General features: G+C 47.1%; 2 protein-coding genes across 3 annotated transcripts in view; one reads left to right on the top strand and one right to left on the bottom strand.

Moving 5' to 3' along the window:
* Nucleotides 1-11,072, top strand: part of ninl (ninein-like) — a 29,737-nt gene extending 18,665 nt beyond the window's left edge. For both annotated transcript variants that reach the window (XM_084376294.1, XM_084376295.1), the window contains 18 exons: nt 296-443; nt 1,027-1,095; nt 1,802-1,926; nt 2,550-2,630; nt 3,579-3,715; nt 4,089-4,226; nt 4,664-6,151; nt 7,400-7,504; nt 7,749-7,818; nt 7,897-8,064; nt 8,192-8,308; nt 8,383-8,496; nt 8,580-8,726; nt 8,839-8,988; nt 9,067-9,180; nt 9,264-9,473; nt 9,772-9,885; nt 9,974-11,072. In XM_084376294.1, the coding sequence (XP_084232420.1) occupies nt 296-443; nt 1,027-1,095; nt 1,802-1,926; nt 2,550-2,630; nt 3,579-3,715; nt 4,089-4,226; nt 4,664-6,151; nt 7,400-7,504; nt 7,749-7,818; nt 7,897-8,064; nt 8,192-8,308; nt 8,383-8,496; nt 8,580-8,726; nt 8,839-8,988; nt 9,067-9,180; nt 9,264-9,473; nt 9,772-9,885; nt 9,974-10,165 (3,687 nt within the window). In that variant the 3' untranslated portion in view covers nt 10,166-11,072. The remainder of the gene's footprint in view (nt 1-295; nt 444-1,026; nt 1,096-1,801; nt 1,927-2,549; nt 2,631-3,578; nt 3,716-4,088; nt 4,227-4,663; nt 6,152-7,399; nt 7,505-7,748; nt 7,819-7,896; nt 8,065-8,191; nt 8,309-8,382; nt 8,497-8,579; nt 8,727-8,838; nt 8,989-9,066; nt 9,181-9,263; nt 9,474-9,771; nt 9,886-9,973) is intronic.
* A 571-nt stretch (nt 11,073-11,643) lies between these two features.
* On the bottom strand, nt 11,644-14,630 carry gins1 (GINS complex subunit 1 (Psf1 homolog)). The gene is made up of 7 exons (XM_084374852.1): nt 14,437-14,630; nt 13,768-13,832; nt 12,980-13,078; nt 12,798-12,888; nt 12,592-12,708; nt 12,351-12,425; nt 11,644-11,903 (listed from the first exon to the last, which is right to left on the bottom strand). The coding sequence occupies exons 1-7, from the start codon at nt 14,509-14,511 to the stop codon at nt 11,835-11,837; spliced, it is 591 nt and encodes a 196-aa protein (XP_084230978.1). The 5' UTR covers nt 14,512-14,630; the 3' UTR covers nt 11,644-11,834.
* Nucleotides 14,631-14,659: the final 29 nt, after the last annotated feature.

Genomic DNA, 14,659 nt, shown 5'->3' with positions numbered 1-14,659 from the left:
GTTCCAGATGTTCTGCTGCAGACATTTGTTGATGAAATGAAAGAAAAGTGCTCATTGAAGAACAAACTGATCCACTTTATTTCCTTTCTTCACTGATGTTAATGAAGTTGCTACTTTTAAAGGTTTTATTCTTTGTTGTGGTCTTATTGACTCAGATCAACACACAAGACTCAGCTCAGTGTTTCCATAAAAAATGTTTTCATTTGAACGAAGGCTGAAGGCAACAACACACGCAGTTATAATTCACTGTCATTGTGTGTGTGTGTGTGTGTGTGTGTGTGTGTGTTGCGTTCAGGAGCTGCGGGACAGAAACGATGAGCTGAGCTCAGAGTTGGAGCTGCTGAAGAGTCAGAGGAGCGACAGGAAGTCCAGACGAACTGCAGCAGACGACACCGCGCTGAGCTGGACCGAACAACACTCCGTCAGCGCCGAGTCAGACTCCGGTAACACAACGAGAACACACAACAGCAACACACAACAACAACAACACACAACAACAACAACACACACCTACAACACACATGTGCTGGACAGAACTGTTCTGACCTACAGTCCATCTCACTCTGGTGAACTTTGTTATTGATTTCTTGTTCTTTGTTTGTTTTGTTGTCCGTAGAAACGGTTTGTTGTTTTTCCTGTTGAAGCAGAAAATAATGAGACGTGACTGAGCTTCAACACTTTGTTAGTTTAGTGTTGAAGGAACAACAGCTGTCAGTGAGAAGTATTTAGCAGGAAGTCAGTATCTGCTGAACAGGTTTGAACTGTAGACACGCCCACACACACACACACACACACACACACACACACACACACTTCCAGGTGTGCAGGTTTCTGTCAGTCTCATCATGTCTCTCAGTGAGTCTCTTTGTTTTTCTGTTTTCTGTCTGAAAATCTCTGATCATAGTTGTTGTTGTTGTTTTAGTAACAGTGTGAGTCTGCCTCACAGTGTGTGTTAGTGTGTGTTACAGTGTGTGTTACAGTGTGTGTTACAGTGTGTGTTACAGTATTTGTCTGTTTGTCCCTCAGATGAGTCGGACATGAAGCGCAGCTCGTCTCCTCGGGTCAGGAAGAAGCTGCAGCCGGCAGATAAAACTGGTGAGACACACACACACACACACACACACACACACACACACACACACACACACACACACACAGCTGTGAGTGAAGACAGACGGGTCGGTCTTTATCAGAACGTAACTCAGATTGTGTCTCCAGGAGAATCTCAGTGTCTCCTGACTTTTTTCATTCACTTCTATAGTCAGAGTTTCTGTCGCAGCACCGTCTGGTGGCCAGCAGAGGAACTGCAGCTGGTCTGTTGCTTCATCTCCGTGTGTTAATGTCGACTCTGCTTTATTATTTCATCATTATTTCAATGTGGCTGTGAAAAAGGTTATAATGTGATAAATCTCATCAGCTGTCAGATTATTGTTTCAGTCTTCATGTTAATAAACAGCAACATGTGACACGTCAGTCACGTTACAACAACACGAGACACATTATTATTATTATTATTATATATATTTCATGCACGACGTGTAGAAAAGTGTCTGTATTGATCAGTTTCATTGTGTTTTCTGAAAGCTGCTGTGTCTCCATTATATTTAGATTTCTTCACTTATTTCATTTAGAACGACTGAACCGTCTTTACAACAAGAACCTTTAGGTTCATCCAACCAGAGTGATGGTACACAGGTCCAGAGACCTTCTACAGGTGGATCAGAAACCAAACTGGGTCAGATATCATGTAGTTTTTCTTCATGACGGTTAACGTCCGTCTCTGTCCTCCTGTCTGTCTCAGCTCTGTGTTCGTTGGACAGCGGTTCTGGTCCTGCTGTCAGTATCCAGACTGAACTGGCTCTGGAGCAGCTGAAGCAGAAACACAACCAGGAGCTGCAGCAGCTGCACATCCAGCTCGACACACAGGTGACACACCACGCCACGCTACGCCACGCCACGCCACGCCACGCCACGCCACGCCACGGCACGGCACGGCACGGCACGGCACGGCACGGCACGGCACGGCACAACCAGCACGCCACGACATAACACGCCACGCCACACCACAACATAACATGCCACGCCGCGACAAGACACCATGACAAGACACGACAGACCGCAACATGGCACGCCACGCCGTGTCACGCCACAACACAACATGCCACACACTATTTAGAGTGAGTCAAAGCGAACCGTTTAACATTACTTATTAGACCTCCATCTGCTCTTTTTCCTCCTCCTCCTCCTCCTCCTCTCTTCATCTTCTTTCTCCTCCTCCTCCTCTTCCTCATCATCTTCTTTCTCCTCCTCCTCCTCTTCCTCATCCTCTTCTTCTTCCTCCTCTTCCTCATCCTCCTCCTCCTCCTCCTCCTCCTCCTCCTCCTCTCTTCATCTTCTTTCTCCTCCTCCTCCTCTTCCTCATCATCTTCTTTCTCCTCCTCCTCCTCTTCCTCATCCTCTTCTTCTTCCTCCTCCTCCTCCTCTTCCTCCTCCTCCTCCTCCTCTTCATCTTCTTCCTCTTCATCTTCTTCCTCCTCCTCCTCCTCCAGGTGAACTACTATGAACGCAGTCTGGAGGTGATGAGACAGAGCATGGAGGTTGAGCGTAAAGACATCTCTCAGGCCTTCAAGGTAAAAGTATCTGACTGATGTGTGGAGAACAATCATCTCGTCAGTAGATTCTGTATGAAGCAGGTCGACACTGAAGCTCCAGTGCTGCTGAAAACAGAATAACTACTGCACATAGAACACAAAACTGCTGAGCCAGCCCAGTCCTCCGATACCTCAGACATCTGCTGAAATACTTGTTTTTCAAAGACAAACGTATCCGTACATGTATCTGTACATGTATCTGTACATGTATCTGTACACGTATCTGTACATGTATCTGTACGTATCTGTACATGTATCTGTACATGTATCTGTACATGTATCTGTACATGTATCTGTACACGTACCTGTACATGTATCTGTACACGTATCTGTACATGTATCTGTACGTATCTGTACACGTATCTGTACACGTATCTGTACATGTATCTGTACATGTATCTGTACACGTATCTGTACACGTATCTGTACATGTATCTGTACATGTATCTGTACATGTATCTGTGCATGTATCTGTACGTGTATCTGTGCATGTATCTGTACGTATCTGTACATGTATCTGTGCATGTATCTGTACATGTATCTGTGCATGTATCTGTACGTGTATCTGTGCATGTATCTGTAAGCGGCTGGTGCTCTGTGTGCTGCTGTAGAAGGAGGTGAGCCGACTTCACTGGAACAAAGATGTTTTCCTGTGACACCTTTTTCCTTCTAAGGTCTCTGCAGTAACGACTCGAGTACCTCCGCCTCCACTGGTGAATGTAAACTGACAGAAACAGATAAATAACTGTTGTCAGTGATATTTAAAGATTTCCGGTTGCAGGTGTCTCAGCAGCTCAGTTGGTAGAGCGTGTCACATGTACAGAGACTGTCAGAGTCATCTCTCCTCTCTCTCATCAGCCGTGAATAAAGACATGAAAGGCCAAAGAAAACTTAAAGCTGAGTGTTTGGTCGTATTCTGTCCATCAGCTGGAGATCAGTGAGCTGGAGGAGCAGAAGACTCAGGTGGAGCAGCAGGTGAAGCAGCTGAAGGAGGCGCTGGACAAACTGCAGGCTCAGATCCAACATGGAGGAGGAGGAGGGTGGAGCAACGAGCAGGAGCGCAGGTGAGGAGGACGACACGGCCGAGTAACTGATTACATATGAAGATAAATATCATAACTCAGTTTACATCCCTGAGTTTTGCCTCTCAGGCTGGATGTCGTCTGACAGGAAGCTCTTCAAAACTAAGCTAACAGCAGAGTTGCACTTCATGTTGTTGTTGAGGACTTTGGACCGCTCACTTCTTCGTGAACGCTCTTCAGAAGAAAGTGAATTTCAGCCTGATTCTGTAGAACAGGTCCAGATGTTGGTGTGAGAAAAGAATCACAGCGTCTTTCCTCCGACCATCTTCATCTCAGATCAGAGTCCGTAGCTTCTGAGTGTTTCTGATATTTTGTCCATCCTGCCTCAGCTCCACACCCGTTCATGTTTTCCCAGGATGCAGCGGGAGCGGGCGGAGCTGGAGCAGAACTTTGCCAGAGAGATCAGTAACCTGGTCCACAAACTGAGCGCCGAGAAGGACCAGCTGGAGGCCGAGCTCAAGCTGAAGATGGACCAGGAAGTGATGCTGGTCAGGTGGGTGATGACATCACAGCGTGTCTGTTCAGGGAGGCGACTCCTGCAGTTTACTGAGAAGTTTATACAGTTATAGCTGTTAGCTGTTCAAATCTGGGCTCATTAGTGCCGAAGATAATTTAATCATCATCACAGTTTGTCTTTAAAACACAGGTTTGATCTTTTCTGTAACTTAACAAGAGGAAAAGGTTGAAACTTGTTTTATATCGTGAGAGAAAGATGGAGGAACTTCTTGTTCTGAGAGATGATGTAACGATGGTAAACTCCGTGTCTGGAAGAGTAAAAAAAAAGCTGGTTGCAGCTTTAAGATGAATTTTATTACATAAGAAATATGAGAAACATCAGAGCATCACAGGTGGATGGTTCAGGTGTGTGTCAGGTGTGTGTCAGCTGTGTGTCAGCTGTGTGTCAGTATCTACATGTGAACACTGTATCAGGGAGGAGTCAGAGCAGCAGCTCTCTCAGATGAAGCTGCAGCACTCTGAGGGTCAGCGCCGCCTCCTCCACCAGCTCCAACGGGAGCGTCAGAGGCTGCAGGAGCAGAGAGGAGTCTGGGAGAGTCGGCTCGCCCAATCAGAGCAGGAGAAGCAGCGGTGTGAGGAGAGAGCTGGGGAGGAGCAGGCCAGGATCTGCTCAGAGAAGAAGAGGATGAAGGAGCAGCAGGAGGAGGAGGTCCGTCAGCTGAAGGAGCAGGTCTCCAGTTTACAGCAGCTCATACAGAACTCCCACCTGCACATCAGCCAATCAGAGGCCAGTTTAGAGGAGTTCAGAGGGCGCTGTGGTCAGTTAGAGGACGTCCTGAAAGCTTCTCGTGGACGATGTTCTGAGCTGGAGGCCCGGCTGCAGGAGGCGTGCACTCAGCTGCAGGAGAGCATCTCCTTCCTGGAGTCTCACGAGGTTTTAAACAGACGCCTCGCTGCAGAGAAGAGATCTGTGGAGGAGGAGCTGCAGCAGGTGAGGACCAGGGAGGAGCAGCTCCTAGTCCAGGTGAACCAACTGAAGGAGGAGCTGGAGAACCTCCGGGCTGCCTCCGACTGCATCCTGCAGGACCGGGAGGTGGTGGCCGACAACTGCAGCCGCCTCTCTAACGCCTTCGTCCAGCAGCAGGCGCAGCTGAGGGCCAGAGAGCAGACGGTCTCCGCCCTGAGGGCGGAGTTGGAGGCTCTACAGGACGCCATGAGGACCAAAACTGAGACTCTCTCCAGACTGACTGCTGAGCTGGACCTGCTGAGGACGGACCGAGACAGGCTGATCCAGGACCTGAAGGACCAGGCCATGGCTGTTGACACCCTGCAGCTGGAGCTGGACGGAGTCTCTGAGGAGCTGGACCAGAGGAGGAGCGCTGAGGAGGCTCTGCAGGAGGCTCTGAAGCTGGACCAGACCAGGACCTCACAGCTCCAGGCCGGTCTGGATGAGGAGAAGGAGGAGGTCTGTCGTCTGAGCCAGGAGAACGGGAGCTACATCCGGCTGGCTGACCAGCTCTCCACCCAGATCGTAGAGATGGAGGAGGAGATCTCCACGCTCAGAGACCACCTGAGAGATATCAGCCTCCAGCTCAACGACACCGCAGACCTGGTCCTGGACCTCAGGAAGCAGCTCAACGCCAAGACCAGTGAGGTCGACCGGCTCCGGGGGGAGGTGGCGGACGGTGCTGGTGTGCTACGTCAAGCGAAGGCCTGGTCTGATAAACATCAGAGTGAGGTTCAGCAGCTGAACAAACGGCTGGAGGAGAAGGACTCAGAGTTGGACCTGGTCCGACAGCAGGTCCTCCAGCTGCAGCAGAACCTGCAGGACTCCCAGAACCGGTTGAGGACGGCTGAGGAGCTTTTTGAGCAGGAGAAGAGGAGGATGGCGCAGCAGCTGATGGAGCTGGAGAAGCTGGTCCTGGTGCTGGAGGAGGTGATGGACCCGGCCAGTCCACACAGGTTTGTGGAGCATGAGACCGACTCAGAGACCCGACACCTGGTCCGAATGATGACTAACCTCCATCTGCCGCCGCGCTTTAAACTCTGAATCACTAACTGCATCGATCATGTGACTGAGACTGTTCTCACCACAGGTAGAGCCGCTGATCCGTTGCCCACAATGCACTGCTGCAGGCTGACTGAAATCTGATTGGCTGTCTGATTTAACTCTTCACCTCATCTCTAACCCAATGACAACCGCATGACAGACTCCATGTTTGTGTGTCATCCGTCCGTCATCATGTTGTGTCTTTGTGTTCGCTTCAGTTCTTGTTTTCATTATCGTTCAAACTGTGAATTTAACTAGAGGAAGATTCATTTGTCAGTTAGCTTCAGTTAGCTTCAGTTAGCTTCAAACAAACATGATGTGAAACAACGAGGAAACATTAAATCAAATCAAATCAAATCAACTTTATTTATATGGCACTTTTCATACATTTCAGTAGCACAAGGTGCCTCACAGAGGTTAAAAACAAAACAAAACACCATGAAGACCCCAAACCTCCCACCCCCACAAACATACACACAGATACACATTTACATACACACTCACGCACATACATAGACATACGGACAGACATACACACCCACACACACACAAACATACACACACCCACACACATACACTAGCTGTTGCTAAGGAGACATGGCTGGGCACTGAAATCAGAGGTGAGGAAGAAGCTACCTTTGGGGGCCGCGCACACCGAGAGGAATCATGGTCCATGACTGCAGGGGCGCCACCACAAGGACCCCCCGAGCCCAGGCAGACAGGAGGCTCCGCACCAAGGTGTAGAGCTTTCTAGCCACTCACCAGAAGCAACTCCCGGTGTGGTAGGCCCCCAGGAGGAAACATTAAATTAACATCTGTGCTTCTGAAAGAGCTAAAAGAAGTAAAGTGCTGTCAGACAGCCGAGATCCAATCAATGATCAGTGATCAGTGATCAGTGATAGACAGGAGTGATTAGACTTCAGGAGATAATTCATGATGGGAACATAAATGTGAGTGTTAAATGTTTAAAGCCGGCTGATCTTTAGCACTTTATTATTCAGTTATTTAAAAAATCTACACATTTAAATCAGCACATTAATTCTACAGATTAATTTAAATCTTAAATTCATTTCACATGAGAACGATTTTAGCTCAGCTGTCTGAAGCTGTGGAGATTTGTTTGAGGTTTGTCTCTGATCCGTGTTGGTTCGGTCCTGCAGGACTCAGCTGGAGGAGGTTCGATCAGAGAACGGAGCTCTTCAGGAGCGACTGAGCGTCCTGCAGCAGGAAGTCCAGAACCTGGAGGACGATGTCGCCAAGAAGAGGTGAGACATACAGCAGGTTGTGAACTTCTTCTGAAGGCTCTGATTTAAATGTAATGAGGATGAATGGAAGTGGAACAGGCTGAGACACAAAAGATAGGAAAGTTCTGACCTTCTTTCATCAGAACAAAAGGATAATTTAACAGCAGCTCTGGTTCTTGATGGACTGAAGTAACTGATCATTCTGCAGTCGGTACACGAGAACAGAAACCAACAGAAGTAAAACAGCTTCTTCTTCTTCTGTCAGGAGGAAACTGGAGGAGATGGAGAGAGAACACGACCGGAGCAGAGAAGAAGAGGAGAGGCTTCATAAAGAGGTGAGAAACAAGACGCTGAGTCTCTGACCTTTGACCTCTGACACCAAACGGACTGTTAAACTTCTTCTTCTCCTCCAGAACTCCAGATATCGTGAGGAGGTTCTGGATCTGAGCAGCAGGAACCTGCAGCTCAGCAACGACAACGCCGAGCTGAGCGCCCGTCTCCGTGGAGACCAGGAGTCGGTCCGGATGCTGCAGGAGCGCCTGGCGACGGTCTCCAAGGAGCAGGAGGAGGACGGAGCTTCGGTGAGCAAACAGCACATCACTTCTTACTTTTTTCTTTTACTTTTGAGCTTCTTCTTCGTCTGCGGAGGCTCAGGATGTATCAAAGATGGCGTCTTCTGTCTGGTCAGACTGAGATGTTGTGTTTCAGGTGCGGCAGCTGCAGGACGCAGCTCTGCAGCAGGAGAGAGAGAAGATGCAGCAGCAGGCGGCGTGGACGCAGGAGAGACAGTTACTGGAGAGAGAGCTCAGCTGCTGCAAGGAGAAGGTACAAACACAGCGCTCTCTTATAAATCCAGGAGGCTCGTTGACGGCAGATTCATTCATCTATATTTTCCTCAGGTGGGTCGTCTGTCAGAGCTGGAGGCGGAGCTCAGCAGTGTGACTCTGAAGCTGCAGTGGTTGGAGGAAGACAAATCCAAACTGCTGAGAGAAGCTGACGACAGAAACAACAAGGTCAGAACTCACACCCCGCCAAAATAAAACCACAGAGTCACGAGCTCAGATAGTTTCCTCACTGTGATGTTTGTCTCCATCAGGTGGAGAAGCTGCAGCAGTCGCTGCTTTCTCTGGAGTCAGGGGCCGAGCTGCTTCGCTCTCAGCTCCATGCCGTCAATCAGGAGAAACTTGGCCACGCCCAGGAAGCAAGCGACCTGCAGAGGAAGCTGCAGGACGCTCAGAACAAGGTCAGTCCAGAAAACACTAACCGAAGGTGGTGGAGTTACAAATCTAATCCTGTAAACACAACATCTCTGTCTGTAAAGTGTCACATTCACAGCCTCCTGTCTTCATCTTCAGGTGGAGGAGTTGGAGAGCAACGTCAGGAAGCTGATGAGGGAGAAAGAGGAGCTCCATCAGGCTCTGGAGGACCAGGAGGAGCAGACCTCCATCACTCTGCAGGAGGAGACCCACAGACTGAGAGTCCAGAACCAGGAGCTCCAACACAAGGTACCAGATCCAGACTGGTCTGAATGTGATCCAGATAAGAGAGGATTCATGTGAGTGATGACCTGTTGGTGTTTTCAGCTGACGGCGCTGCAGGTTCAGGGTCTGGAGGTCCACAAACTGACCCAGGAGCAGCAGAACCTGAAGAGCAAACTGACAGAGCTGGAGACGGCGAGGACGCAGGCTCAGGACCAGGTGAGGACCACAGCTGAGAAACAAGTCAGATACTGAACACTGAGACCAGAGTCCAAATCCAGAACATGTGTTGATGTGTGCAGGCGGTGCAGGCCGACGCCGCCCTCAGTCTGGTGCAGGCGCAGCACGTGAGGCAGCTGCAGGAGGTGCAGGAGCGGGCAGGTGACGGCTGCAGGGAGCAGGTGGAGCTGCTGCAGGCCCGACTGGTGGAGGAGCAGAGGAGGAGTCAGCAGCTGGAGGAGACGCTCAGGCTTCACACCCAGCAGAGCTGCTCCCAGATCACCATGAAGCAGGTAAACACAGAGGTCAGAGGTCACAGGGTCGGCATAGGAGACTGTTAGCAACATGCTAATGTTATGTTCACTAGCAGACTTAAATTAACTTTAATCAGTCTGAGCTAAACTTTCTCGGACATAAGCAGACTGAGCTTCAGTCTCTGAGTCTTCAGTGTTAGAGAGGCCGTAAATGTTCATCTAAACCGGTGATGTCAGCTCATACATGTCAGTAACTGAGTGTGTGTGTGTGTGTGTGTGTGTGTGTGTGTGTGTGTGTGTGTGTGTGTGCGTGCGTGCGTGTGTGTGTGGTGTTCAGGATCAGTACGAGAAGGCGATGTTGGCCCTGCAGCAGAGGATGGAGGAGCTGGAGACCAAACTGAAGGGAGTCCGGATGGTCCTGCAGGAGAAAGTCCAGCAGCTCAAAGACCAGGTCAGAGACAGCTTCTGATTGGACACTCAGCCTGTCCACATACTTCTGGCCATAGCGTGATGTGTTGTTGTGTTTGTGTCTCCTGCAGCTGTCGAAGAACACAAAGTCGAGCGTGCTGGTGAAGGATCTGTACGTGGAGAACTCTCAGCTGATGAAGGCGCTGCAGGTCACCGAGCAGCGGCAGAAAAAAGCAGAGAAGAAGAACTCACTGTTGGAGGAGAAAGTCAAAGCGCTCAACAAACTTCTGAAGGAGATCGTCCACGCGTCGCTCGCCACGTAGCTGCTGACCGAACAAAACAACCACCTCAGAGAACTGACACGGCCGCTGGTCTGAGCTCTGTTTCACTAAAGCAGCTTCAGGACAGAGAGCGTTAGCTTAGCTTAGCACAAAGACTGGAAGCAGAGGGAAACTGTTAGCCAAAGAGATTCCATATGAGCCTCTGGGGCCTCTGTAGTTCACTGTGATCATTTATATTTGACAGTTGTAAAGATGTGTTCATGGATCATGGAACAAACGTCAGTGCCAGCAGACGTCTCTGCACCATGTCGGGATTTCCACCAAACTACATTCAAATTATCATGAATTCTATTTCAGGGATGAGAAACGATCTGTTTTCAGAGGAAAACAGGAACCAGGCGAGACGTTGAGGTGCAGTTTGACTCATCACAGGTGAAGGTGTGTCAGGGTCAGTGTGTGATGAGTCATCAGCAGCCTCACCTGTAACGACACCTGTTCACCAGGTGAATGTGAGTCTGTTCTCCTCACTGAAGCTGCTTTACAGAAACTGAACTGTAGTTTCTTCACAAAGATGAAGGAAAACCAGCCTGACCCCCCCCCCCCACACACACACACACACACACACACAGCACTAGTCTGAAGTATTTCAGCCATGAGGGTATTAATTATGATACTTTATGTTTTATATATTTTTATTGTTATTTTTGTATTTCTGTGAAGTCAGAGTTTTGCTGCTCATCACATGTTCAGTTCCCTGTTTTCCCCTCAGAGTGAGACCTCCTCCTCTCAACTCTGATTTCCTGTTTCAGGTACAACAAACCAAATATCACACACACACACACACACACACACACACACACCTCTGTCTGTGGACAACGTCATCATTGTATTCTGACCTCCATGTATGATAATGATGTAAAACACATTAAATTATCTGTTTTTAACACTGGGTTTGGTCGTGAAGTCTCTGAAGAGTCGAACCCACAAACAGCAGCAGCTCAATGTTGAGTAACTGCAGGTTGTAACTAGTTACTTTCACTACTTTGTTCCTTCTGTATTTACAGAACAAACAAATTAAAGTTTTCCAGGCTTCAGTTTTACCTCTAAACTTTCCTTTCTTGGATTAATGACAGAACCTGAAGGCAGCAGTAGAAAGTAACTAAAGATATTTACTCAGTTACTGTTCCTAAGCACAATTTTAGGATGGCAAGGCTACTTTCTACTCGGAGAGGAATAATATAGTTTTAACTCTATTTATTTGACAGCTTCAGTAAATTTTAAGATTTAGATTTTAAAAAGAAAAAAACAAATTGTAACAACACAAACTGTGCTGCTGTAGATGAACACGGAGGTTTGGCGGTCGGCTGATTATCCTGAATGTTAGTTTGACTTCTTCTGATCCGATCGGAGCAACTCGTCCAGGACTGATTCAAAATGTGTAAATTTGACATCTTGAAGAACTTTTATGAATAAAATAAAAGACTCTGCTCCACCTGAAACATTAAGAGAAACATTCAGACTTCATGTTAAAATGTTTGAGCTGTAATTATCCTTCACGTGTTGGACTGAACAGTTTCGACACATTTAGAAAAAGAAATATTTTATTTTTACATCAGAATAGAACTGGTTTGTTGTGTTCAGGGACGATGGGACATTTGAGCTTTAAAACCAAACGTTGAGCAGACTGATCAGTGATCGGATGAATCCGTCCTCAGGACATGACGTGCTCCAGGACGCCCTGACGAATCAGCTGCTCGCATTTCCACCGCGGCAGGAAGTGCTGCGGACAGAGAGATGGATGTTTAGATGAAGACTTCCTGTTTGACTAACGAAGCTGCGGATTAATCAACGTGTCTGACGAGCAGAGCTACAAAACAGAAACAAGTCCAGATAAACGGCATCAATCAAAAGTATCAGTAAAGTAACTGATCATATATTTACATGTATGTGTAAACGGAGTCAGCTGATCGTCACAGTCACTGTTTTTATCTGATTGATGATGAAATCAATTAAAAAATGTGGCGCAGCATGTAATCTGTAAAGTAACTAAAGTTATCAAATACATGTAGTGGAGTGGAGGAATAAAGTAACAGAAAATGGAAATACACAAGTACAAGTACCTCAAAATTGTACTCAAGTAAATGTACTTAGTTACATTCCATCAGTGGTATGTGATATAAAATGTCTTCTGACCGCAGTAGAAGAAGAAGCAGCTTCCTGTCCTCACCTGACTGTTCTTCTTCAGCAGGATCACCGTCCCGTCATCGATCTCGAACTCGCCATGATCCTTCAAACACCTCACCTGATGACATAATGATGATGTCACAGTCATGTGATCAGCGTCAGACGTGTAGTTTTACATAAAACAGAAAAAATGTTGCTGTCAGGTAAATGTAATGGAGTACAAGTAGAAATACTCCAAGTACCTCAGAGACAGCTGAGCTGTGTACTGAGGAGTGACGTCTCACCTCGATGTAAAGACTCTTTGGAGGCTTCATGTCCTGAGTGATGTCCAGACCTTCACCTCCACCCAGAGAGCGCATGAAGGAGGCCAGAGACTTCTTATACTGACTGAACCACTGCACCTGAACGCACCACACACACACACACACAGGTCAGACTCACCACCAGAGGTTTGGTCACATGATTCAACAGGAAGTGATGTCACACTCACCTCCTCTGCACACATGTGGAAGCGGACGTTGGCGGGCAGCACGCTGCCGTACTCCCAGCGCAGAGCTCTGATCCTCAGCAGCCGGTCGTATCTGATGGGACAGAAACGTTATTATCATCTTTAATACACAAAACAGCACACAGGTGACATGATGCGCAGGTGAGCAGGTGTGAGGTGGTTACAGGTAGGCGGTGAGGCAGCGCTGGTTCCTCAGCAGGCAGCAGTGACGCAGTTTGATGGAGGGAATCAGCTCAGCTCGACCTTCAGACTTCGCCTCGTTACTGGAGGAAAATGAAATTTAAATTATTTATGATTTTGATTTCTTGACTTTTTAAAAGAAGAGAACACAGAAAAATGAAGACAAAGTTACTAAAATATAAAACAAATGAAATTGAAATCCTTCAAAAATAGTTAAAAGTCAGACTCAACGCGTTTAAAGATCAGAAACGTTCAGATGGTTCAGACCCAGTAACTGAAGGCTCAGCTCACATTTACATACCTGTAATTATTCATTAAAAATAAGTGATGTCACTGAACTTTTTTTCTAATTAAATCAGGAGGTAACTGGAGTCAATAGCTGGTGGAGACACTTAAAGAAAACTCCAGCAGCATTAAAATACAGATGATCTGAGTCATACAGAGAATATGGAGGATAAAACTGTGCCAGTTATTTAATCAAACAATGAACTTTATACCTACAATCAAAGCAAACAACCAGCATGTACGGATAGAAATGTATGTAAAAAACAAACTTACACAAATAAATTGATAGTTTCCGGTTTGTGTGTTGAAAATGTTCAAATAATCTGCAAATATTTCACTCAAACACCAATAAAAGAACAACTGGAGACAAAAATACATAAAACTAAAAGAGGTGAAGTCAAACTGACGGAACTTTCATCTGAAATACAAACCACTGGTTAAATAACGTTAAGTGTAAAATGTGTTTTAGAAATCTCTCTGGACTCACACGTCAGTCTGGTTCTGTTCATAAAGAGCCTCCATCTCCTGCAGAACCTGTCGGAGTCCATCCTCCTGAGGACAAGAACATGAGACTTTCTGGAACCAAACTGGACTTAAGGCTGATTCACACTGACTCTTCCGGAGTTCACTAGAACTTGAAGCTTCCGGTTCTGCTGATGTTTGAAGACCTCATAGTTAAATTCTGACTTTAAAGTGTCTGAAAGTTGTTCAGCCGACAGTCATTTTGCTGAATCCGAACTCCATTCAAAACTCTGCCTATTTTATGTTGACTTCCTTTTTACTATTGTGTACCGAGGTGAAACATGAGCCGACACATTTAATACTGTACATTAACAGCAGTGGGATGATTCGGCACTGGCAGTATATGATTCAGCACCAGACAGCATCAAACTGGGAAAAATATCAACTCTTTTAGGCTGCTTTGTTTCGCCTTGTCGTGCAGTTTACTGAAATTAAAGTCGTCAGTTTTTGACTGTGGTTTGGTGAATTTGGTTAGTGCCGAAATGTGATCGACTTCCTACGTTTTCTATACAGCTGTTGTAAACATGTATAAGACGTGTGCGCGTCGTTTGATCAGCTGGAAAACTTTAAAACATTAGATTTTTAAATGAAGACCGCAGCCTCTGAACAGCAGATGTTTACCGGGGTTACTCACGTTAAAAGCGGGCAGCTGTCCGTCGCTCATCCGCTGAAGCTCTCTGATTAACTCGATGGCTTTCTCGCAGAACATCCCGACACCGATCAACACAAACACAGCGAGCAGGAAAATAAAAATAAAGTCTTTATTCAGCCATAAAAGCTCTGACTGTCACTGCGCAGCGCTGCTTAGTTTCGCGGCAAAATCGGAGCTCGGTGTTATGATCACGTGACAAGATGAC

This window comes from Pagrus pagrus (assembly GCF_965226575.1).
Source record: "Pagrus pagrus genome assembly, chromosome: 15".
Classification (NCBI taxonomy): Eukaryota; Metazoa; Chordata; class Actinopteri; order Spariformes; family Sparidae; genus Pagrus; species Pagrus pagrus.
Note: the sequence above shows the minus strand (reverse complement) of the source record. Positions and strands in the feature narration are given on the sequence as shown.